Genomic DNA, 24,288 nt, shown 5'->3' with positions numbered 1-24,288 from the left:
CTGTGTAGACAAAATAAAGCAATTTTAGATTAAAAGTACATAAACATTGTTTACTTTGCTCTCCAACAAATATGTCAAGATTTCCTATAAGGCCTGTTAATTAAACCTTAACGTTAAGGACAAAGGCCAAAACCCCATCTGTTCTTCTAGCAGGTGTTTTCAGTTTTTCCACCTGCCCCTAGGAGAAAACCCAAGCCTCTACAGTGCTTTTGAAAAGGTTTTTTTTGACAGCTATTCTGCATTTTTCCCCTTTTCTGGCAATATACAGCATAACCCGACAGATGCTGTGAGCCTTCGCTTCCTTCACTTTACTGAAGCCTTTCCAGAATATGAAAAGAAACTTCTTTTGAAGCCATTGTCTAGTTTAATACAAACATACAGCAAATAAACAAAAGATTCCCCTTCTTCAAACAACTATGTTGTGCAGAATACCACTTTCAGATATTCAGCATGTAGTTTTCACAGCAGAAAAAAGAAGATGATGTTTTTTGTGGGGTCAGTTGTAACACTTTGAAAGGATCGTGACGGTAGCACCCATTACATAGTATTTTATACTGGCTTTATACGCACTTTGACAGCAGCTGAGAAAGTTCACAGCTAGGTGCATGAAATATTGCACAGTCTATCAAAAAAAATAGAGGGCAGACAGCGAAAAATATCTGTAACAAATGCTGTATATACAGGCCTTTATTTAACCGAAGCCTTTTTCCAACATGACTTACAGTGTAAGTTCCAAGCCACTTAAAATTATTTACTGTTAATTACAGCAGGGTAATTTTTTTTAGGAGCATTTCAGGCTAAGAGGGGGTGCAGTGGTGCAGCGGGTTTGACAAGGTCCTGCTCTCCAGGGGGTCTGGGGTTCGAGTCCTGCTTGGGGTGCCTTGTGACAGCCTGACGTCCCGTTCTGGGTGTGTCCCCTTCCCCTCCGGCCTTGTGCCCTGTGTTGCCAGGATGGGCTGTGGTTCACTGCAACCCCACTTGGGACAAGCAGTTTAAGACAGTGTGTGTGCGCGCGCATGATTTCCGGCTAAGTACCTTGTTCAGAAGTACCGCAGCAGAGGGCATTCAGAGCAGGACACATTTACACGGCAAGGGCTTACACTGCTATGCTTCCCACTGAGTGTAGATGTGTGTGTGTGTACTGACATCAAAACCCTTTTTTTTTTTGGACAAAAAAATTACTCCCTGCTCTGTCGCTACCACCATGACTTTCCCTTACCAAGTGCACATCTTTCCTGTGAAAGCGAGTTCCACGGATGAATAAAGTCCTGGTTTCCATTTACAGCGCTATTCAGATGGAGAAAAAAAATTGCTGGAGCAAAAATTCACGCACGATGTCATAGTAGCGACTTCGCCGGCTGTGGGAGATCCCTGTGGGACGTCTAAAACGGTCCACTGTGATTTTCTTTTTTTTTTTTTACCTGCAGGTAACGGAGGCGTGATAGGGGGCAGCAGAGAGCCGCTGTGCCAGCGCTGCACGCGCAAAGACAAAGGCTGCTATTGGCTGCGGTTGCGTGTGGTACCCAGCGAGAACCCGGAGGACGGAACGGGCTGTGAGGATGGGGGGCTCTTCCATTTAACGGTGCTTAACAGTGCGCCAAGGATGCGCGCGTCTCCGTACGGCTACTAACACGGGCTCAATGCGAACCGACAGCCACGAGCCGGATGTTTAACGGATAACGGACGAGGAGTATGATGCGCAGACAGGAATCGTCATCCCAGGTAGGTCGACAGAGTCGCCCTGTCTGTCGGTGGTCGCGCGCGCTCAGCCGCACACGCAGCGATGCGCGTGGAACGGGCGCGTGCCGTGCGTGAGGCAGAGCGCGTCCTCTCCATCGCAGTTAGCAGAGCCAGAGGGGGGGACTGCGGCGCAGCGGAGCCGAGCGGGGCGCAGCCGGCTGCAAAACATCCGTCAGCGGGCAGCGTAAAAAAAAAGGAACACATTTACGCGACAGTTCATCATATATGTCACGATGTACGTCACTGTGCGCGCGCGGCTGCTGCTACCGTCCTGCGGGAGGTTCCTTTGTGTGGAAGTCAGTGAGGCGGCCCCGTGTGTGTGTGTGTGTGTGTGAGCGAAAAGGAGGACACCAGGTTAGCAGGCGACAGCAGAGAATCCCTCTAATTACCTTTGGCTGTTGAAATGTTGTTTTTTCTCTCTCTCTCCTCCGTTTGCGGCCGCACTAGTGCAGTTGGGCTGCCGGAATAGATCTGCACTTCATCATCGTCAAGAGGCGGTTTTATAATATCTTCGTCAAAGTGACGACCGCGTCGGATTAACCGCATTAAACGCACTGCGTTTTTTCCTTAAATCGTGTAAAGTGCAGCTTTTCGGGTTTAAAAAGACTTCCTGATTTGAGAGGAAAGCCCTCTGGACTGTTCAAAGTTTTTATCTTAACTATGTTAATTTTAACGTGCCGGATATGCTTTTTTGGCGGTTAGATGGGCACTTGTTGGGTTTAGTTTAGGTTTCTGGTTAAAAAATGACATGAAAGATTTAATTTAATTAAGGAGGTTTTATGTACAAACAGACTTGCTGTCTAGGTCAGGTTATTTTGGTGTAATAATAACACTTGTAGGAATAATACCGGCGTCACCAGTTGCTTTGGAAAACCACGTCAGTATGTGTGACTTCACAGAAACGTCCAGAAACCCGACCTTCCTTCCCATTAAGGAAGTTGTACAGATACTGCGCTCTGTGTTACACTTTTCTTGCTTTAAAACACGGACTCCAGTCATTGTGGATTGACTGAAATAAAGGTGTAAAAACCCAACACTTTTTTATTGTGAGGTTCCATTGAGAGCCCTTTCCTGGAGCCGTTGCCTCCTGGACTCCAGCCACAACTTTTTTACATTTTGTATGCTCAACATTACTTCACTTTGGACTTTGAGGGAATCTAGAATAACTTACATGCATGATAGTTAGCTTGCATATAAACAGTTTGGCAGCACGTCTCCTCCTTAGGGGCTGTTGTCTTACTGTCGGAAGGTTCCAGATTTGGATCCATTCCTGCTGCTGTACCATTGCCCAGTGACCCAGAGTTTCTCCAGTGAGAATGCACAGCAGGTGTATAAATCGGTAAGTGATTGTAAAGTTGATTATCTTATGCTTCGGGTCAGCTGGTAGTATAGTAGCTAGAGCTGCTGCCTTTGGTCCAAAGGTTGTAGGTTTAAATCCCACATGCTGCATCACCTGCCTTTACCCTAAATTCATTAGTAAAAATTGCCTAGCTGTATAAGATAATTGGAGAAAAGCATTGGCTAAGTGAGTGAATGTTTTAGGTTGGTATAGAATAGAATAGAATAGAATAGAATATACTTTATTGTCCCTTTCCAGGGAAATTTGTCTTGGACACCATGACACGGCCAGTGGATAACATTGGACTTACACAAAACAATACACGCCCTAACAGACAATTAAAAAATAAAATTTATTTAACGCATTAGCTAAAAGTTCCAAGTAAAGTTAAAAAAAAAAAAAAGTTTGTTATAGCAAAGCTTATTATAAAAGTGTTTTTTTAAAGTATACTGAAGGATCCCTGTGAGAAACACCTTCAGGCCACAATTCTGCCTGAATTGTGCCAAGATTTTAGCAATGATGCAGTGTAGCATTTTTTTTTTTGCAGAGGGAATTAGTCTCCCATAAAAAACACCATTTGTAACGAGTCAGTAATTTTCAAAGGTTAAGAATGGTTGTTGGTCATTAATCTTGCCTTACTTTGCATTAATTTTTAAGAGGTTATTTCAGTTAATACATTCATATTAATGTCAAATCACCTAGCAAGATTATTTTCAAGATATCATTTTGCTCCTGAATCAGTAAAACATGACATTGTGATGCAGAATGGTGATGCCAGAAACATACATGCTTGCTTGATTTGTAATTTGCAGACTTGCAGTTTATCTCAGTAAGAAATAATGTGTTACTAAATATTTAGCAAATTTCAGTTTTATGTAACTGGTGTAAAAACATAAAAATATTAGATAATTAAATATTAGTACCCTGCACAGCTTAGTAAGTTATCCAGATTTTAAGGGTCCAGTTTACCATATTGCTAACTGAAGAAAATGAGGCAGAAATAACAAGTTGTGAATGGAAAAGGCTTATTTTAAATTTTGTGATTTACGTAATGCTGCGCTGTATCCTATAGTTTTAGCCCTCAGTATAAGTTTCAGTACTAACCAGATTCTGTGTATTTATATCAAATAGAGACTAACTGCAAGGTTATTGACAGCTTTACGTTAAAGGATTGAAGCTGCTGTTCTTTACATTCTCAGCCCTTTTCTGATCCATTGTGGCTTTAAGCTCTTTCTCTGTTATGAAATTAAGTGAGAATGAGTTTGTGATTATCAACATGGAAACTGAGAGGGTTTTTAACAAACGGATGTTCTTGACTTTTTATATTTATATTTTGGGCATTTCAAATATGATCACTTAGTCCTTAAAAATGCTAGTATTTAATTTCATAACAAAGTTAAGGCTTAATTATAACACAAGATTTTTCCATGTTGTAATAGGTAATTTTTTGATTGGAACAAGTAAGTTATATCATATCAGCCTGGTGCTTAAGTTGAAAAAATGATTCTGAATTGCTGAACTGCTACATATAGGGCTAAATAGTAGTATCCTTGGCATTCCAGTAGCCTTGGTACCAGCAGATCTGGTGTAGGTTTCAACCTCAGGGATTTCATTTGACAGAAATAATCATGAAGCAGTGGCCTAGAGCTCTGACAGTAGTCTCACCTGAGACTGCATCTGTGTTTGATATGAATTCACCTATTGGCTCAGTGACTAATGACTCAACTAACCTTCCTCATAGTTAAGCACAATTCACAGAAACAGAATGCACTATTTTTTCTCCAGCGTTTGGAGACCTGTTGGTATTTTAGGACAGATTTGATAAATGCTTTGTGAAATTAGTGGAGGATTATCTTGGTAAAAATGACTAGCTAGATAAAACCATGACCTCTTCTTTTTCATTTGTGTATTTTATATTTATTAATTTAGCCGACACTTTTCTCCAGAGTGACTCAGAATGCATTAATCTACCTACAATTACTTACCCATTTATACAGCTGGGTGATTTTTTATTTTTTTTTTTTTTTACTGGAGCAACTTTAGGGTAAGTACCTTGCTCAAGGGCACTACAGCCAGAGGTATCGTTGAAACCTGCCACCTTTTGGTTCAGAGGTAGCAGCTCTAACCACTACACTACCAGCTGTCCCATTCTGCCACCTCATTATGTACTTATACTGTGTACTACAGTATACTGTCTACTTTACATACCAACTGAATGCTAATCTTCAGTGGATACTGCAGATATTAACATTTAACCTTTATTTTTCAAAAGCTATAATCCATTAAATGCCCTATAATAATGGATATACTGTACTCACTCAGCAGTTTTTCTTGTTAATTATCCTGGATAAGTCATGGCAGTATATGATTTTAAAAATTTCTGAAAAGTTTAAACTGTTAAACTGTGCCCTTATATCCTTTCTCTAAAGAGAAATTGATTATTGCACCGAGTCGCCATTCTTGTTCCATCACCATCATATTACATTGGTGCCATAAATATGAATCACAATGAGGGAGGATGCTTCACTGTCCAGTTTATAGGACTGGGGGTACCAGTGGATTTACTTCAGCTATTGAGACTTGTCTGTGAGCTTGGTTAAGTGAAGGTGTGTAAGCTCCTGGTAAAGAAACTGCCTCAGTGTGAATTTTATTGAGTAAAGCTACCAAAATGTGTGAACTGCATGGAAAGGGGCTATGAAAGTGTGTGGGTTCAAAGTGAGAATACAGTAGTATTTGAACTCCTGGGAATGTAGATAAAGTTTATGAGCTCTTCGGGCATAAGGGTTCCATAAAATGTTTAAAGAAGTTAGTGTTCCACAGGGTTTCGCTCCACAGAGTGACAGTAACATCTTGTGTGAGAACCAGGAAAAGAAGACACTGTAGTGTGAGAGGGCAAGGGAGTGAACATAAACAAATGTTTCTGAGCTCAGGAGACTGAAGATAATACAGGCTGTGACCTCCAGGGTCCATAGTGTACAACTGCTGTGGGAAGACAGTAGTGTACATTCTGTTGTCTCCAGGCAATGACTGTCACGGGCTGTGAGTCTGAAGGAGTTTTGTGTTACAGGGCTTTAATTCAAAGGTGAGAAACTACCATGTGCAAAGATAACATAATGTTTGAGCTCCAGGGAATGCTAGTACTATTATTACTTTCATGAAGTAAAGTGCCCCTAGTGTGCACCAGTTTAAACATGAAAGAGATGGGAGATTTCACTGAGAAGAAGCCTTTGGGCTTGATGGAACACAAGATCAGTGTCTGATTGTTGTGGCAAACTATAAGTCCATCTGAAAAGGAATATGAAAGGCCACTTTCTCCAAGGTGCTTCAGCCTCCATGAAAGTCAGATTTTATGTGTAGGAGGGACTGGCTGATGTCTGGACTGGATGGCAGAGAAAGAACTTGCACAGATTAAATTTCTCTGAGATGTACGTCGCTTTGGAGAGAAGCGTCTGCTAAATGAATAAATGTAAATGTAAAAACTGCTTTCATTTGTAACAGGTCTGAGAGGACAATTTTGGGCAAGCTTTAGAGTAATCACCTTGTCAATAGCAATGGCAGACTGCTGAGTCTCAGTACACCCCACTCCAACATATAACAGTCCCACATAAAAGCGGCAACCAGTTTGTCTGAAAAAACTGAGGAAATTATTAATTTCAGGGTTTCATCTGCCTGCAAGGTTTTGAATAGCACTCCAGAAAATGAAAAGCTACATTCAGCAGCATGTCAACAATGAACATGTACAGCAAATACAAAATTCCTAGGAGCCAATTAATGTGCTTTTCTTTGCTGCAACTTGTTTGAGTAATTAGTTTATCCATATCCATTTAATTTTAATTTTATATTGCTTAAAATACAAGAAATACTTGCAATTTGTAATCTCAGAGCAAGGTGATCAGCGTGTTAACCTAAAGCTCTATAATAATACTAGTTCACAAGGCACATGAATTCCTGTCTTGGGGCCATGATTTTATTGTCTTATTGGAAGTCCGTTTTCTCATGTGTCATTTTGTCCTTTTCTGCACTTGATACAAAATTCTTGACTTCCCGAGGAATGAAAAAGTTATATACTATTTTGAAACCAATATCTAACTCTGGTCAAATGGACATCTTTAATACCCATACATGTTTGGTCTAAATTTATTATTTATAGTTGAATTCACTTTAGTAATTAACTAGTTTTTTGTGTATTTCTTGTATTGAACATATTTAGTAAGAATGTACAACAAAGACCTGAAATCATTTTTACAAAAAATCATGTCAAAATGATTTACTTAGAGAAAAAAACTCAAGTATAATCATATGTTTAATAAATGACATGAAACCTGAAATTAATGCACAGGTAAAATAGATATATTGTTCATGTTTTAAATGGAACTTGTGTTTATTTTTATGTTTAATGCCAGTACAAAACCCAATTTGTCATGAAGCACTGTTTAATAATGTATTTTTAAATGTTTTTTCTACATGTAGCAAAGAAATTTTCTACAATTAATTAGAACAATGTTCTTGTATGTCTCCATAGTTTTCGTTTATATCACTGGTTCTGTTGTGACCAGAGAAAAGAGCAGGCCTCATTGTGGGTGAACATGAGACCTACTGTTCATTGACTGCCCCAGAAACAGAATTTTGAGTTTCAAAGACAGCTTGACAGCTCTTAAATGAGGAGTATACATTTGTGGCCAAGGGAGAGAAATGGGTGTTGATACATTTTGTGCTTGTGGTAGCAAGTTATAGCATTAAATGGCTTAGCCAAACCATGAGCTGTTATTCACTCATACTAAATTAAAATGTGCTGCAGAAGAAATGGTGGCTATTCACAGTTAGTTTTCAAGCTCACGAACAAGGATGCTGAGTGAATTGCTGTTTGAACATTGATATCAGTGGGGCTTAGCACTGAGATGAGCTGTCATGAGTCAACAGTATAGGTGGGGTTGTGAATGGCACAGGTTGGGGACAGTAATTGTGGGGTTAAAGGACAGGGTGATCTCATCACCCCAGTAGAATTGGTTGCTGTCTGTTTAGAATGGGGGGTGAGCACCAACTAATTAGATGTGCAAGTGAGGCTGTGAAGCAAAGAAGGACATAAAACCAGGTGGATTCCAATAGTGGAAGGTGTGGTTGTGCAGAAAAGGTGTAAGAAGTGCTGATTCTTGGTGACCCTGCTGATACACTGAAGTTTAAAATTCCTGGTTGAAAGCATCAAAGCAGATTTACTTTTAGCACTTGGTTTTTTCCAAGGCCTCATTTCATTTAAATCCTGTCATTTGTACGATACACAAAAACACGCTTGAGAAAACTGAAGGATCATCAGTATGGATAACAATAATGATGCCTCTCTGTAAACCAATTTCATGTTCTGGCCATATATCAAATATTTATCCTGAGGCGAAAGAGAATAATGTGAAAACATCTCTCTATGAGGCCATTGACCAATATATTTAGAATTACATCAAGCTGAGAAATTAATTCATTTTATTATAGAGTTTCTACAGGATCAAAGAACATAGCTTGAAAATGGGGTTGCGTCTCAACTTGAAGAAGACGAAGCTGTTCACAGCTAGCTAACTGGAAACCTTCACATTTAATGTAGAAGAAATAGGGATAGTAGATAACTTCGGTCTACAAAGACGACGACGAATTGCTCTAGGCAAAACTGCCATGAAACGGCAGAAGCATGAAGCTTGGGTAAAATTCTCAAGCGCAGGGATGTGACTCTGTGCACAAAAGTCCAACTAGTTCAAGCCATGGTCTTCTCAGTCATATGGATCCGAGAGTTGGGCAGTGAAGAAGATGGACAGGAAGAAAATTGATGCCTTTGAACTATGGTGCTGGAGAAGAGTCCTGCTTTTACCCTGGACGGGCCGGAAAACAAATGCGTGGGTATTGCAGCAGATCAGACCAAAGATGTCACTGGAAGCTCAGACAACACGGCTTTGACTCTCTTACTTCTGATACATCATGTGGAGAGAGCAGTCAATGGAAAAGGACATCATGCTGGGCAAAGTGGAAGGTCAACGTAGAAGAGAAAGACCTGATATGCAGTGGATCGACACAATCACCATAGCCGTGGATGCCCCTCTTTCAAGTCTTAGGCGGTTGACGGAAGACCGTACATTTTCAGGACAGCTATCCATAGTTCAGGATATCAACTCGACGGCACCTAACAACAACACAGAGTTACTTGTTATAAAGCGGAGGACCTTTTCTTTTGATCCATACATTGCCTAGTTCTTGGCCAAAAATCCAAACAAGATATAGAAAACAAGTGCATTTCCTAAACATCCACACAAGATTTTTATATGAATTTAGATGCCAGTTGAATTTTTTGTCTCATTGAGAATGTGAAACTGTACAACATTAGTCTTTTACCGTGTTCAGTGAGTACCTGAAGATGGAAAAGTGGATGGGTCAGTATTGCCTTCCTGAGTTTACATGTCTGTAGCTTTTCTAAGTGTCTATTAGCGTATATGGTGTTCATCTAAATGTCTACAGGATACTGTTTACTATTATTTATTATTTTAGCTAATGCTTTTTTCAAAGCAACTTAAAACGTGAGATTTATACGCTAAAAAGCATCATTTACTCATTTATACAGCCAGATATTTCTAAATACGTATTCACTTTGTCAGTTCAAGTTAAGTGCCTTACTTTAAGGATCTCACAGCAGTTTGGATTTAAACCCAAGTCCATTGATTGCACAGTGGCAGTTCTAACCACTTCACTACCTGCTGGCCCTAATATTACTCTGTGATGTTTATGGGGCTGTTCCTGACAATCATATTTTTTCTTGTCAGATTATTTTTTTATGGAGAACCAATGACAGTCATCTTAAGAGCTGCTGAATTAATTTCTATCTATTCATTTCTGTTCTTTTTATATTATGTCACACCCACATCTATCTGTCACTCATGGCTTTGCCAGATTTTGAGTCATAGCATCACTGACATGAATCAACCATTGTTAATGGCTGGAGTAGCACTCTAAAGGATGGAAATGTATAAAATGGAGGGTTTGGACCTTCAGTCTTTTGGAAGAACCATACAATATGACCTTCCATCCTATAGCTGCATCTCCGCTTTGGTGTTATTAAATTGATGCAAACATACTTTAGAGTGACCATGAAGGTATCTGATTACCTACCAAGAGGAGGTCATGATTCACTCTGAAATCTAATTAGCTCCAGAACCATGCTCCCACTGGAGCAAGCTGCTTTATGTCAGAGGCTTCACTCTGTGCCACTAGCACTCTCTGCCACTCTGTAAGTCTTGGATTATATTTAGTTGAATGACTTGTGATGGGGATTCCAAATCGTGATGTGTCACAGTCTTTCTTTTGTTAAATCTCTATAAATTCATCAGCGTTTAGCTGTGCTGCAGCTACCCTTCATCTCTTGAATCATAAAGGCATGGAACATTCAGCCAAGCAGCAAGCAAACCCTTATTTGCTGTGTGAGTGACAGAAATGGATAGAAACTTCACTTGTTATGACACAGTGTGTTATTAGATTTCAAGATTCGCTGGAGTAACTAAATATTACAGTGAAATGTTGCAGTAAAGTTACAGCGATAAGCACTGGCAATGGTTGCAAATTAACTTTTAACAGAATTTGGCTGTCTTGAAGACTGCATCTGATGTGTTTAAAGGCCATTTAGTCACCCCTGCTAAAAGTGGAAAATTTGCAGCTATAGCTGATTCCCTTACATCCCATCTGCTAACTGTGCTGTACTGTGTGTTTTACATAGGATCACATACGATCACAATATGAAAGAAGTACTCAGATCACTTCACTTTGGATTTCCTCTCAAGGTGAAGCAGAACACAATTCATTTTCAGTTTTACCAGTGAAACGAAAGATATAAAGCATCACAGAATAGTGAACAACTCCTTTGTGATGAATTCCTTATAATTAATCAAGAAGCAGGTGAGGCATCACTGAAGAGTAGGAGGGTAATTTGCTGCATTGCCTCTTCAAACTCTGTGGTATGGCAGAACACGCTGGTTTGGTTATCTTTGAACCCCTGGTGCAGTTGTTTGGTTAATTATACCAATTACTGGCGTAGCGACATGTACCCATTGTGTTTTCTCTGGGAAGTCATATAGGAAACGACATTAGAATTATGCATAAAAGTTGTGGGACCTGAGTAATGAGATGCACAGAGCATTCAATGCATTCCGCATATGTTTACATTTATTCATTTAGCTGACACTTTTCTCAAAAACAGTTTACATTTATACAGTTGGTTAATTTTCCTGAAGCAGTTTCGAGTAAGTACCTTGCTCAGTGGTACTACAGCTGGGAATCAAACCTGTCACCTTTGAGGCCAAAGGCAGCAGTTCTACCCACTCCACTATTATGCCCTCCAAGAACCTACAGTCATGTAGACCAGCACATAAGCACCATTCTTAAGGATCCACCTCAGTTACATTACTTGGGCTGACTAAACCAGCCAACTTCAAGAACCACTTGTGCCAAGCAGGGTCGCAGCGAGCCGGAGCCTATCCCAGAAACATTGGGCACAAGGCTGAAGGGGGGCACGCCCTGGATGGGATGCCAGTCCATCACAGGGCCACAACTAGTTACCCAGTCACATGGCCGGGCAAAGGTACTAGAGCAATTATAGGGCAAGCACCTTGCTCAAGGGCACTGCAGCCAGAGGAGGGGATCAAACCAGCTGCCCTTGGAGCCAAAGGCAGCTGCTCCAATCACAATACCAAGAGCCACCCCTGTGCTGCCTGAAATTTCACTTACAAAGTCCAGAAACATCACTATAGGAAAACAGTCAACTTTGTCCTGAGCCAAGGACAAACATCTTTGTCTGTGATATATGCTGAATCAAATACCTAAAAATATATTTCCAGAAAAATGATGTTCCCTACTGCAAATTTTTTTGCATTCCAACAAATAAATGACCAGGTCAAAGGCATACTGTCTGTCATTGGTATACTGCAGGAGAACATACCACTTCATACAATCAGACCTTGTTTGTACTTAGCGCACGTGATGGTTTGTACTTAGTGCACGGTCTATGTCCCAGAAGCTTACTCTTGGGTAGATAAGGACAGTCATGTTTGGCCTGATTTTGGATACAGAAAAAGTAAAATTGAGAAAACTGCTTTTCCTGACTGCAATATCTGCCTACAATTAATGATGTTACCCTAGTAGGAAACATACTGCTTTGCCATTGGTAATGAGATACTATACATTCTTTAAATGATGTCCTTGTAATCGGAAAAGTTTCATGAAGCCATGTGTTTAGCATTCATATTTGTGTGACTTTTTTTTTTTTTTTTTTTGGTGCTTTTTTTCTGTGCTCAGAATATGCATTTTTGTAAACGCCACTTATTGGTAAGGAAATTAGCTTCATACCTGGCTAACATTCATTCATATTCATGAATATCCATGTTTATTTTGCCTGCTCTTCCCACACAAGACCTGTTAAGTATTTATTTCCTCTGGGTTCATTCCCCTGGCAGGGACAGGTAGAACCTAGAGTTTGGGTTTTTACAAGAAACTGACATGCTCTGAAGCTATGTGAGAGGTTAATGTGATACTTATAAGATATAATTAAGATACAAATGAAATAATTTGATGTCTTGTTATTATGTTTTTTCTTCAAAATGTTTGTCAGTGGAGTATAAGAGAGAGTGAAAGCTTAGCATGAATTTTACTCTAAATATTAAGACTATTTATATTAGTAATAGGGGGGTGCGGTAGTGCAGCAAGTTTGGCTAGGTCCTGCTCTCTGGTGGGTCTGGTGTACGAGTCCTGCTTGGGGTGCCTTGCGACGGACTGGCGTCCCGTCCTGGGTATGTCCCCTCCCCACTCGGCCCTTCACCGAGTGCCGAGTAAGGCTCTGGCTTGCTGCAACCCCGCTTGGGACAAGAGGTTTCAGACAATATGTGTGTGTGTGTGTGTGTGTGTGTGTGTGTGTGTGTGTGTGTGTGTGTGTGTATTAGTAATGGTTCTATTGTCTGAGAGAAAATAATGAGGTTCTTATGTTCAGCATAAAAGAAGACAAAATCTCTAAAGAATATTCAATTGCTTTGGAGAAAAGCATCTGCCAAATGAATTACTGTAAATGTAGAGAGACATTTATAGTTCTGAAGTCTGATTTTTTTTTTTTAACCTGGATTTCCTTTACATGTAATCCATAGAAGGAATTTTTTTTAAATTGTTGCTGTATCTGACATTTCATGAGCCTGAAAATTCTACTGGACAATGGTGCTGAAACACCAGCAAATCCATCTCCAAAGAACATGTCCAAGGCTCCCTGTCTTAACCTGTTAAGTCTGCACTGGGATACTCTGTCCCTCAGATTGTTTTGGAAAGATCAGCTGGTTGTATATACTCTAAAAACTTAAGAATTATAGTATTCTTTCTTATTTAATTTTACTGAAACTAAGTACAATGTAAAAGGATTATGTCTCATTTGTATACCACCCCCAGATGCATTGATTAATTGAATATTGCAAGTACTCATGCCATTAGTTGCAGTTCCTCTATACAGTCCTCAAATGGATTTCTAACATACCTTCATGTTTAATGCCTTTTCTTCCAGTGGTATTAGGACAGCTAAATTGATCCTTAGGAATATGTATTCAATTAACTTATAGACTTCTTCAATTAGACCTTATTAGACTCCATTTGAGTATTCAATGGAAAAAACATTTAGGTAAAGAGCTCTTTCTCAGATATTTCATCTTCAATTATGTGTGCAAATAGTATGTTTAATCAAGTGCATGTTGATGATGAATGTGGACAACAGCAGAACACAAGATTTGTTCTTTGAAGTCCAGAAAGCAAAAGCATAATTAGATGCTCTTGTCCACCAGTCTGTACAGAAGTGTAAGTGCAGCACCATTAGTTTAGGAAAAAGGTGCTCTGCTCTATAATTGGGTAAAGCATCTCCTAAACAAAGAGCAATCACATTTATGCCAGAGGAGTATTGAAAACATTTGCAGAATAGCCTTAGGTGTTTCACATTGCTCGCTGTAACTTCCATTTTTCCGCAGTAATGAGAGGCGAGAGACCTGAGCCTGTGCTCCGTACTTTTCCAATTAGTAGCTTACCAGCTAAATAATAATTAGAACATCAGACAGCTGCTTTGCTGTTCAACGTGCCACTTACAGGGCACCATGCTGGTAATTTAGTGGTGCCAGTGACAGTTTTGCAATAAAATTAAAAATAGAGAGGTGCCATAGTGTAAATATCACTGCAGTTAAGCAACTTATAGAGGCTCACAGATTGGCATTGCCAGTTTTTAATATGTGAACCATGAAGGTTCAAGTGTTAAGGAGCATTCTGCTTCTCCTAACTGGTTTGAGTTCCCATGAGCAGCAAAAGAGCTGTCAAACCCAGAGTCGGTTGGCACCGGTGATGTGCACTAGGAGCCCGTAACTGCACGTGGCACACCGAGTTGTGTCATTTAGTTCTAAAAAAGTTTGCACCAGTTTTACTTTAGTTTTATCGGCTTTTGCAGAAATCAGCTTCTTGAGTTTATGTTCAAAATGCCACCATCAGGTGCATTAGAGAGGGGTCTTTCAGAAGAACAACAGCCGAGCTAGGAGTGCTCATTATGGTCATTATGATCTTTTGTAAGGGCAGTATTTCAGATGCAGACGGCTGTACCTCCTTGTCTGGCTCCATTAGTCTCGATTGTTAGGGAGAGACAGATGCAGACGGGACTGAGCTCCGGTTTACATAAGAGGGCAAAAATGTCCTTAGTCGTTACATAGCGTGAATTACATTGGTAAGCCAGTGAGCCGTGGCACTCATGTGTTTGTCCAGTTAAACAAAGTTCGGAATGACAGGGAGCAGAACGAATGGAGTTGTGAGGTGAAAACATTCACTTGATTGTGAAAATACTTGCTCAGCTCAAAGAAGCTGCCAGAAACACTTGTTTCAGCCATTTATCCTTGATTTGGCTCCTGCTCTTAAACATGATAGGTGATGACTTACATATACCTCTGTGTTAGACACATGAAAAGTCACACCAGGTACAGGCAAATCAAAGACTGTACTACTGACAGGAAGGCAGGGGATGTCATATTGCTAATGAGAGATTGGATGATTTGAGACTGCTTTGCGCTCGTTGGCCCGATGCTTTTTTTTTGATACCTCTGTAAACTATGCTTTACTCTGAACAATGTATTCTTCTCTTGTGCTGTCTCCACTTCTTCTGCAGGGTTTTTGCTTTGGCCACCATGAGACCATCAGCCGATGCACGTGCCCCCTGCCTGTCTCCATGTATGTCTCCTTCTTTTGATATCTTCACGCCTCTGTGTCTCCGATGAAGATACAAATGAAAAATGGCAGCCATACATAGACACATGGGTCCCATAATATTTGTTTATGTAAGGTCACAGTTACAGAAATAATTGCTCAGATGTGTTTTATAGAGGCAATAATTGAAAACAGTGATTTATTATTAGTCAAAATTTTACGTGACAAAAAAAATGCATCGTTTGTTTTTAATACTGAAAATGTATCATTAATGATTCTTTCATAGAATTGATGTAACTGGTCAGTTAGACAAGCTCAGAGGAATGAAAAAAAGGTTGTAAAGAGCAAAATTTCGACAAACTGTTACACGCCGGTCCTAACACTGCTGGAGTAATTCCATTGACTCTTCCTCAGGAATTGATGTGCTTTCACTTGACGGCTCATTATGCTGCTGCACCTGTGTAGTGTTAAGGTCAGTGTCCTTCTTCTGTATCACACCCATCACCCGTCACATTTGCATCAGAGTCATCAGGTTCCGTTCCATTCCATTCACAAGAGTGGTCTGCGAGTAGATGCACTGATGATTTGCTGGCCATCTCTTGATGGTAGGCCCAGACATTTGTTTTCACAGTCCGTGTGTGTGTTTTGTATGCCCCACAGGACATTTTCCATTATGTACAGCTTACAGCAGAGGTCTTCAGCCCTGGCAGAGGTCTTCATTCACAGTGCCAGCAGGTTTTCTTTCTTCTTCAACATTTAAGCTCTTGATTGAACTACTTAGTCCTGTAATTGAAATAATTTAGCGTCCTTGGTACTGCGAGATGAGGAAAACCTGCTAAGACTGTGGCTAGGAATGAAAGATGTTAAGCCCAGGATACTTGAAACCTTGGAGCCTCTTCTGTGTACCTTCATTTTGTTCATTCATTATGTAAGGGGCTTTCAGCTTCAGAGGTAACACATGGGTGTTAAGTGAACCTACATCACTTAATGAAAACAATTATTCCTGCAGTTTGCCAACATAGTTTTAAATCAAATCTAAATTCAAGAAATAAATCATTGAGGCTACGAAACAAAGAGGTTTGAACCCCCTCAGCCCCAGTGACAAAGACAGTTCCCTGTGTGATTAAACTGAAAAGAGAGGCTGGTCAGTAGTATGAAACACAGATGAAAATTGACAGAATGCACAATTCACAACATATCTGGAAGTATCTATATTTTTTTCTTATTGGTAAAAGATCTTTATAACTTAATAGTTTTGTTTTTCTGAAGTCGGGCATTACAATGTGTTTTAGCCATGCGGTCTACTGTATACAGCCCTCTAGTCTACCCTGTTTACTGTTGCTGGGGGTTAGTGTAACCTCTGCAGCTCTAATTGACATGTTTAGTGAGAGATGTGTGTTAAAATGTGTGCGGCTGGTACATTTATTTTAACACAGGAGTCTGCTGTGAAATGTCACTATCTCTGTGGCATTGCAGAGACCCCTTCACTGTTTCTTTTGCCACTGCAACTGTTGCCATTCTTCTCAAATCCCAGCTATTCAGTGTGAGAAGTGGACGTTGATTTGGCGTAGACACATTGCAAACTGGCTGCTGGAGCAAAAAACATGAATATCAACATCAGATAGCTGCACATAGTGTTATCCTTCTCAGAGCAACATTTCCATTTGGACTCATTAAATTTTAAAATGTCATTTTGCCAAAAGTTTTAGAATATGTTGTCTAAATGAGATGAATTGCCTGAAGCAAGCTGTTGCATTTTAATGAATCAACAACTCGTGGCTAGTTTGGCTCAATAAATCAATGTGAATTAGAGGATAAAGTTTTACTGCTGAAGCTGTGGGGACATGTAAACCAGAGGAGGAAAGGATTAGGAGATTCCGATCACTGTCCGGTGATGGTTAAACTCTTGTTTCGTGAAAATAATCTGGGGAGGTGATGTACAAGACACCGAGGCCCATAGCGCTCAGGGATTTCATGATATTGCAGATATTTCCATTGATCTACAGCTGTTTAATGGAGGAGTAGAGGGGCTCATAACAGGCCATTAATGGCACAGAAACAACCGGAAAAGTAATTAAGTGCTAAGCTCAGTAGACTTCGATCCCATGAGAGGGGAACGTTTTCTGTTATCCTCCATTGTGTGTAATTATTTAGATATGTTTTTTATTCTTCATTCAGAATCTCACAAGAACCTGCAAATGCATAGTAAGTACATAGCTGTGGCTTAAAATAAGTTAAATCAGTGAAAGTACAATTATTCTTATTTTTTATCAGTACCTTGCCAATAATCATGTAGAAAAAAATTCAAGATTTCTGCACTCTTCAACGTGCTGACATTGGAAGTGATTGAGAAATATAAAAATCTCTGTTACTACCTAAATGTGCTTCCAGTGAATTAAAAAATAATAACTCAGATTATGTGGAATGCTGTGTGGAATGCTGCCTTCCCCATGAAGTCAATTTTAGTACAGAATAGGATGACATTAATTTGATGAAGAAAAGTAGACAAAGCTGGTGGGCTTTTCAGTCGGTTGTCAGCAGAGAGAGGAGAATGTGAGGTTACTATGGAGACAGTTATATAAACATCCAACCAGCAGGGTTTGTAGCTCTCTGGGGGTCCATTATTACCAAAACGTGCGGCTGGGTGACCCACTTTCACGAATAAGAGTTAGAAATGTGAGCACTCTTCCACATCCACAAAATGCTGCATTGATGAAAAACAATAACATCCTTGATCTATATCGCTTGTGAAAATATTAGACAAAATATCATGAAAATAACGCTTTCCAGTTCCACTGAAATATACTACAGCACACACAAAAGAGGATAAATAAGCCATTTAAGAATGATAATATGGCTTACAGTAATCGACAGTGTTTTGCACGTATTGCTGAAAAAGAATTGCACAACATGCTGGGGTTATGTAGGATTATATTTTCAATACAAAACCTCAGTGAGGTAGAGATGCGGTAGTGCACTTGCACATTGCATACCAAATGTATTGCGGATTGACGGGGTCTGCATTTTTCACTTTATTAGGTATGAGGGCACCTGCAACGCTGCACTCTTCTGTAACCTGTGGGATGGTCTCTTATGAGAACAAACTAATCATATTTATATGCATATCAAGGTGGCGCTGTGTACCTGACGAACAAAGCATGGAGAGCTACAGAGAGCAAAGTGCCGTATAGAGAGGGCAGGGTGAGAGGAAAGAGCAATGAGTTGTGCGTAGCTGTGACCAGCCTCTCGCACAAATGTGTATTGACCAGTGTGCCAGAAATTGTGTGAAATTCCTAATGCTTTTAGTGTTTGAGAACAATAGAGTTGAGCGTCAGTATATTTACTCTCTTCTACTCGCCTGGCCTGGCATGTACAGCTGGCTTTTGTTAACAGGTTTATTTATCTATCTTATTTACATAGAAAATGATTCTTTGGATGGATATGAATGTCTCTGCCTTTAGACGTTATAAGTGATGCGGCAGGGTCTGTGAATAAGAGGTCACTAAACCAGGTACACTCACATGCTCATGGGATTTCTTGACGCTCATTAATAGGAACTATGACAACCTCCTTGACTGGAAACTGTAATTCTCATATCACAAGCAGAAGGAGCACAATGTGTAAGGCTGGGGACAAAGAACAGATCTCGGCAGAGAGAGACCATAGATTTCTGTGCCCATCTGTAGGCAGTCTGGAGCGACTTGGTCAAAGTTAAAGCGTTTCAAAGCCTTGAAAGCAGTCGTTGCTTATTAAATGCTTTCCTGAAGCTTGGTCTAATGCCATATATGAATTGCACACAGACCTCAGACTTGTGCTGGCTGTTTTTACACTAAGTCATCTCAGATGTGGGATGCTGGACAGCTCCAGCTCATCTCAGACCTTGCTTAGGCATGTGCAGCCAGGGGATACCAGGTTTCGGTGTAAATCTTCCACGGTGAAGCAGGTCACAGAAGGGATGGCTCTTTTCGAGTGTACATCCCTGCGGCCTGGAGGGTGGGCCAGTGTAGAACAGAGGAACCTTGGGCAATTTGTTTCTCTGCCTTATGACATGACAGTGCTCAAGTATATTTTGTGAGAATCAAATATGTATCCAGTGTTGAAGTGTAGAATCTGTGCATTGCTTTAAATTTTGCATAAAATGCAAGAAAGAGATGTTGGGAAAACTCAGCATATGGAAAAATTCTACTAATCTGATTTACATTTATTTATTTAGCAGACATTTTTCTCCAAAGCAACTTCTAATGAACTCTATGTAGTGTTATCAACCCACACACCTTATTCACCAAGGTGACTTACACTGCTGGATACACTACTTACAATGGGTCACTCATCCATCAGTGAAACACACACACACACACACACACACACACACACACACACACTCTCTCTCTATCACTCACACACTATGTGGGAACCTGAATAGCATGTTTTTGGACTGTGAGAGGAAACCAGAGTACCTGGAGGAAACCCACGCAGACACAGGTACAACTTGCAAACTCCACACAGACTGAGTGGGGATTAAACCCACATCCTCTTGCACCACCCAGGTGCTGTGAGACAGCAGCGCTACTTGCTGTGCCACTGTGCTGATTTCTCATATATTTCTTTTTGTCGACGTAACCTGCAGAAATTATGCTGATTACCTTTATTAAAAAAAATAATTACATGAAACACTATAATGTAGCATTAAACTTAAGTAAGCAACACAGGATGAATATTTATGAAGGATATGATGGCGATAATCCGAGTTTCTAAGTGAGATTTCAGTTTGTTGCTGTATCATCTGTTACCCCTCTGTCATCTGTTTCGATACGTATTCTACTGGACTGTTATCGCTATGGAAATTATATAATTTCTAAGTCAGGGACCAACTGTATTTTACTGACTGTAACCTAATATTCTGTATTGGAGAATTGTGTGCTTGTCATATGCCCTACATTTTTGTGTCCTGCAAAATCTTTCATCTTCACCATGTTGTATTTTGGTTTATGTTGCTGGATGTGTTTTTAGTCATGATCTGAAGACTGAATCCTCATATAACTGATAGCCATGTTTAGCCTTCAGTTTCACGTCATCAAAAAAGCCCAGATTTTTTTCCCCACCATGACCCCACTTATATGTATTCTTAATTCTGAGTTCTCCTGCTGTTCGCAGAACTTGTACCAAAACAGGTTCCTGGGCCTTGCAGCCATGGCCTCACCGTCGCGGAACTCACAGAACCGGAGGCGCTGCAAGGACTCGGTGCGCTACAGCTACGGGCCTGACCAGTGCCACAATGGGGCCATTGCTGTCGCACGCTCCAACAGTGACACGGACCTGGTAACCTGTGACAGCCGCTCTACACTGACAGTCAGCACCTCCAGCTACTCCATTGGCCAGTCACAGGATATTGTCATCTGCTGGGACATCAAGGAGGAGGTGGATGCTGGTGACTGGATCGGAATGTATCTCATTGGTGAGTCTCAACCTTGAGGCTATGCCTGATGTACCACTAGATCCATCAGCTTGCATTAGATTTGGGTGAGATTACATATTTAATGTGTCACTTTCATGGCTCTATGTTCCTATGACCAGCAGCACTTTCTCAAACCCTAGATATCTTATTTTAAGTTAGAGACAGAATTTTTTCATTTCTTTTCATGGTTCAGAGCAGAAAGACTGATCTTATGTTTTGTAGGAGACCTCATCTCTGGCAGAACTTTGATGTTTACATCAGTATTCAGCTGTATTTCTGTAACTGTGGAACTGAAGTGAGATTTATGTGTAATGAGCATCTTTCTTGGCCCTGTTGCACCACACTGCACTCAAAATGCAGCACAGTATCCCAGTTTTCCATGGGTTTTATAGATTTTTTTAGCATCAAAAACATTTTTTTTTTTCAGCTCAAATGAATTTGATGTCAACTGCAAGTAGTCTTTCTTGTGAAATCTAGGAAGAGGTTGTGGTAGGAAGAGCATAGACAAAACTTGAAGATGTTCTACTAGTCTGTTGTAGTTTTCTGTGCACTTTTATGGTGGGGCAGTGGCATTTCTGCAGGTGATGGCAACTCTTTGAATGAGCTGGTCAAGAAAGTTGACTGGGTCCTGGAAATTAGGTTGGATGTTCGCAAGCTACAGAGAAGGAACCTAAACAAACTCCTAGCTAACATAGACCGTGTGTACACCACCCTGGCTGGAGAGAGAAGAGCCTTGAGCAGCCAACTGCTCCAGTTGTGCTGTTCCAAGGAGCAACACCTGAAGTCACGTCTACGGTCAACTCTACAATGTGTTCCTTTCGTTGTCAGGGTGGTACTGACCTGTCAGCACTATTTTTTATTGATTTGCATAATTTTGAGCTTTTTTCATTGTCAAGTTTATACAGTATGTATGTATGAGATAAAGGTCATAAAAACAGACAGTGTTGTACTTAAATGATGCATTGACAGGAGTTCTGATGTGACATATACTTCTTATGCACTTCAGATGAGGTTTTGTCAGAGAACTTTCTGGACTACAAGAACCGCGGTGTGAATGGATCTCACAAAGGCCAGATCGTATGGAAGATTGACGCCAGTTCCTACTTCGTGGAGCGTAAGTGCTCTCCTTCTGTCAGAGCCATCCTCCTTAAATCTCCCACATTAAGGGAAAACCCTGATACAGGATTCTGAACATTATTGAAAAATACATTCTTGACTGTTTCACTGCTTCATAGCAGAAAACAAAAATGAAAGAGTTGAAAACCCATGGCAGAACACATTAACATGTTTTTTGGGAAGAACTAAATCATAAGCTTCCCTCACATGTTCACATAAAAAGTAATAAAGTTCTTTAGTTATAGTTATGTTGCAATATTCCTTACATGTTGTGTCAGAACCTCAGGTCAGGAGACAAGAGGTAGGACCCAGTTGTTTGAGTGTTTATTGATTTGTTGCAGGACTACACAATACTCACCTTTAAGAACAGGTGAATTTTCAGGAACCGAGGGACGAACATCGTTCTGTGGGCAAATTCAAAGTTGTAATCGAGGTGGGATGCGATGATTGTAACCTAAGGAGTCCGTTCGTGGGGCGAAGAATCAGAGGAGAGGCGAAGAGGCAAGAAACACAGGGCAAAGGTCTAAAAGTGTGCTGGCGAGTGCAGCGTGGACGGGTGTCTCTATGAGATTCCGCAACCTGAGAGCGATGGTCTCGCTGCTTTTATACCCTACTTTGTTGATTCCTGCCAGGTGTGTGTAGTTGGGGTGCAGTCGGACGCGTGACATTTTGCAGACTTTCAAGTACAATCATACTGTGACCTGCTTATAATAACTGTGATGTCTGGTTATTGTTCCAATTATATTGGCATACCAAAGTGTGATATATTGGTTACCTAGATTCTATGAAATAAGGAAACATTTAATCATAACTGGAGTGGATCACAGACATTCTGCTATTATTTGATTATACTCTTAACTGTTCACAAAGAGGTTATTTATTTATTTGGAGTCTATTTTGTTTCACACAGCAGTTTTTCATATTGATAGCTTTTACCACTTCTGTAATAAATTATTTTAGGTACACCTTAAAGCATATTATAGCAAAATCAGTTTTGGAACAAAATTGGCAGGATTTGGTTTTTCAGATAGAGCTGAGACAACAGATTGGATTCCTGTTGTATCGTGCAGTGAGAAGTGGCCAAAATTTCAGGCCAGCAGGTTACCAGTATGGGTAGCCGTCAGGGACTGCTTGAGCCTCTCCATGAGGCTTAAATTTTTTATTTGTATTGTCTTTAAAGCCTGACATAGTTTCTGCAAGTCTGATGCAAGGTTTTGCAGATATGATGCAAGAAAGATAAATTGAGGCTTGAATTCCATTTTCTCTGGGAGTCATTTTACTTCATATCATGCCTGATGTCGGGTAGTGTAGTGAGGAAAGAATGGCTGCTGTGCCTCAGTCTTACGTTCCACAGGAGACACTCTTGGATTGTTTTCATATTTTTTGACTATTAGACATTTTAATGCAACTTGGAGATAAGAATGGAAAGTGCTATGCTAAATAAAGCCAACCTTCCAATGTTTGTCTTTTCAGTGATGATGATGATGAGGATTACAGTTTGTTAAAACAAAACTTTTAGAGGGAATCACAGTTGATGATGTAAATAACAGCTGAATATTTCCAAGTTATAATAATAATAATGCTCTGATACTTTTATTTAAAGCCACATCTGTCTATAATGGTAACCATTTGTTTATGAAACTATTAAGCACTGCTTTCATTGAGAAGTAAATGGTGAACTTAATTTCACCTCGGATCCCAAAGCCCTCTGGGATGATCGCTGTGATTGGCTGTGATTGGCTGTGTTTGGCTGTGTTGTGTTCCTGGAAACACACTGGATCTGTTCAAGGGTACAATAGTTGCCTCATTTGTTTTCTGAAACTACGCCAGATGTGAGTTAATCAGAGATGTGAGTTAATAAGAGGTGGGAAACTGGAGCAGTCAAAACTGCACCATTTCCTTACTCTCCCAGAAGGTTTCCAACTCTATTTTTGTAATTTATGAGTTGTATTTAGCACATGGAATTCACACTGGAATTCACCACCAAAAACACCCTCTTGGTGCTTTAATTTAAGGCACACATTGATTTGTTTTTCTGCAGTTCCTGTGTTGCAGGACTGAACGCTATATTTTAGCACATAGCAAGGCAAATATAACCACCATGCTGCTGTGGTTTATAGTTATTTGGACCAATAGTTATATAGGACTGTATATAACTATTGGTCCATACAGTTCTATAACTAGGACTGTAGCTTATAGTTACTGTATATAGGACCAATATGAGGAATTTATCATTAAGATAAATGAAATAAAAAACATGTCTTGTTAGCATTTCGTAGAACATTTTCACTTAGGTAGAATATTTTTCTCCAGCTCCGGTTTTCCAAGTTGTTATTTCACTATTTTAATTTTCCCAATCCTTAGAAATTGGTTAGAATTAGGGTTAGGTCGTTTTCCAAGCTCCCCACATAATAAC

The 24,288-nt window shown here is 40.1% G+C and overlaps 1 protein-coding gene across 4 annotated transcripts in view; it reads left to right on the top strand.

The window, feature by feature from the left end:
* The first annotated feature begins 1,509 nt into the window (after positions 1 to 1,509).
* LOC108935568 (E3 ubiquitin-protein ligase HECW1-like) overlaps positions 1,510 to 24,288 on the top strand; it is a 79,704-nt gene continuing 56,925 nt past the window's right edge. For 3 of the 4 annotated variants that reach the window (XM_018754308.2, XM_018754306.2, XM_018754304.2), the window contains exons 1-5: positions 1,510 to 1,722; positions 15,264 to 15,325; positions 15,716 to 15,773; positions 20,456 to 20,756; positions 21,763 to 21,870. In XM_018754308.2, coding sequence (XP_018609824.2) covers positions 15,747 to 15,773; positions 20,456 to 20,756; positions 21,763 to 21,870 — 436 coding nt within the window. In that variant the 5' untranslated portion in view covers positions 1,510 to 1,722; positions 15,264 to 15,325; positions 15,716 to 15,746. Of the gene's footprint in view, positions 1,723 to 2,989; positions 3,080 to 15,263; positions 15,326 to 15,715; positions 15,774 to 20,455; positions 20,757 to 21,762; positions 21,871 to 24,288 lie in introns of all 4 variants that reach the window. The other variant, XM_018754305.2, reaches the window with a different exon arrangement.

Source organism: Scleropages formosus, chromosome 9 (assembly GCF_900964775.1).
Source record: "Scleropages formosus chromosome 9, fSclFor1.1, whole genome shotgun sequence".
NCBI lineage: Eukaryota > Metazoa > Chordata > Actinopteri > Osteoglossiformes > Osteoglossidae > Scleropages > Scleropages formosus.
The sequence above is the reverse complement of the archived record's forward strand: the minus strand, read 5'-3'. Positions and strand labels throughout refer to the sequence as shown.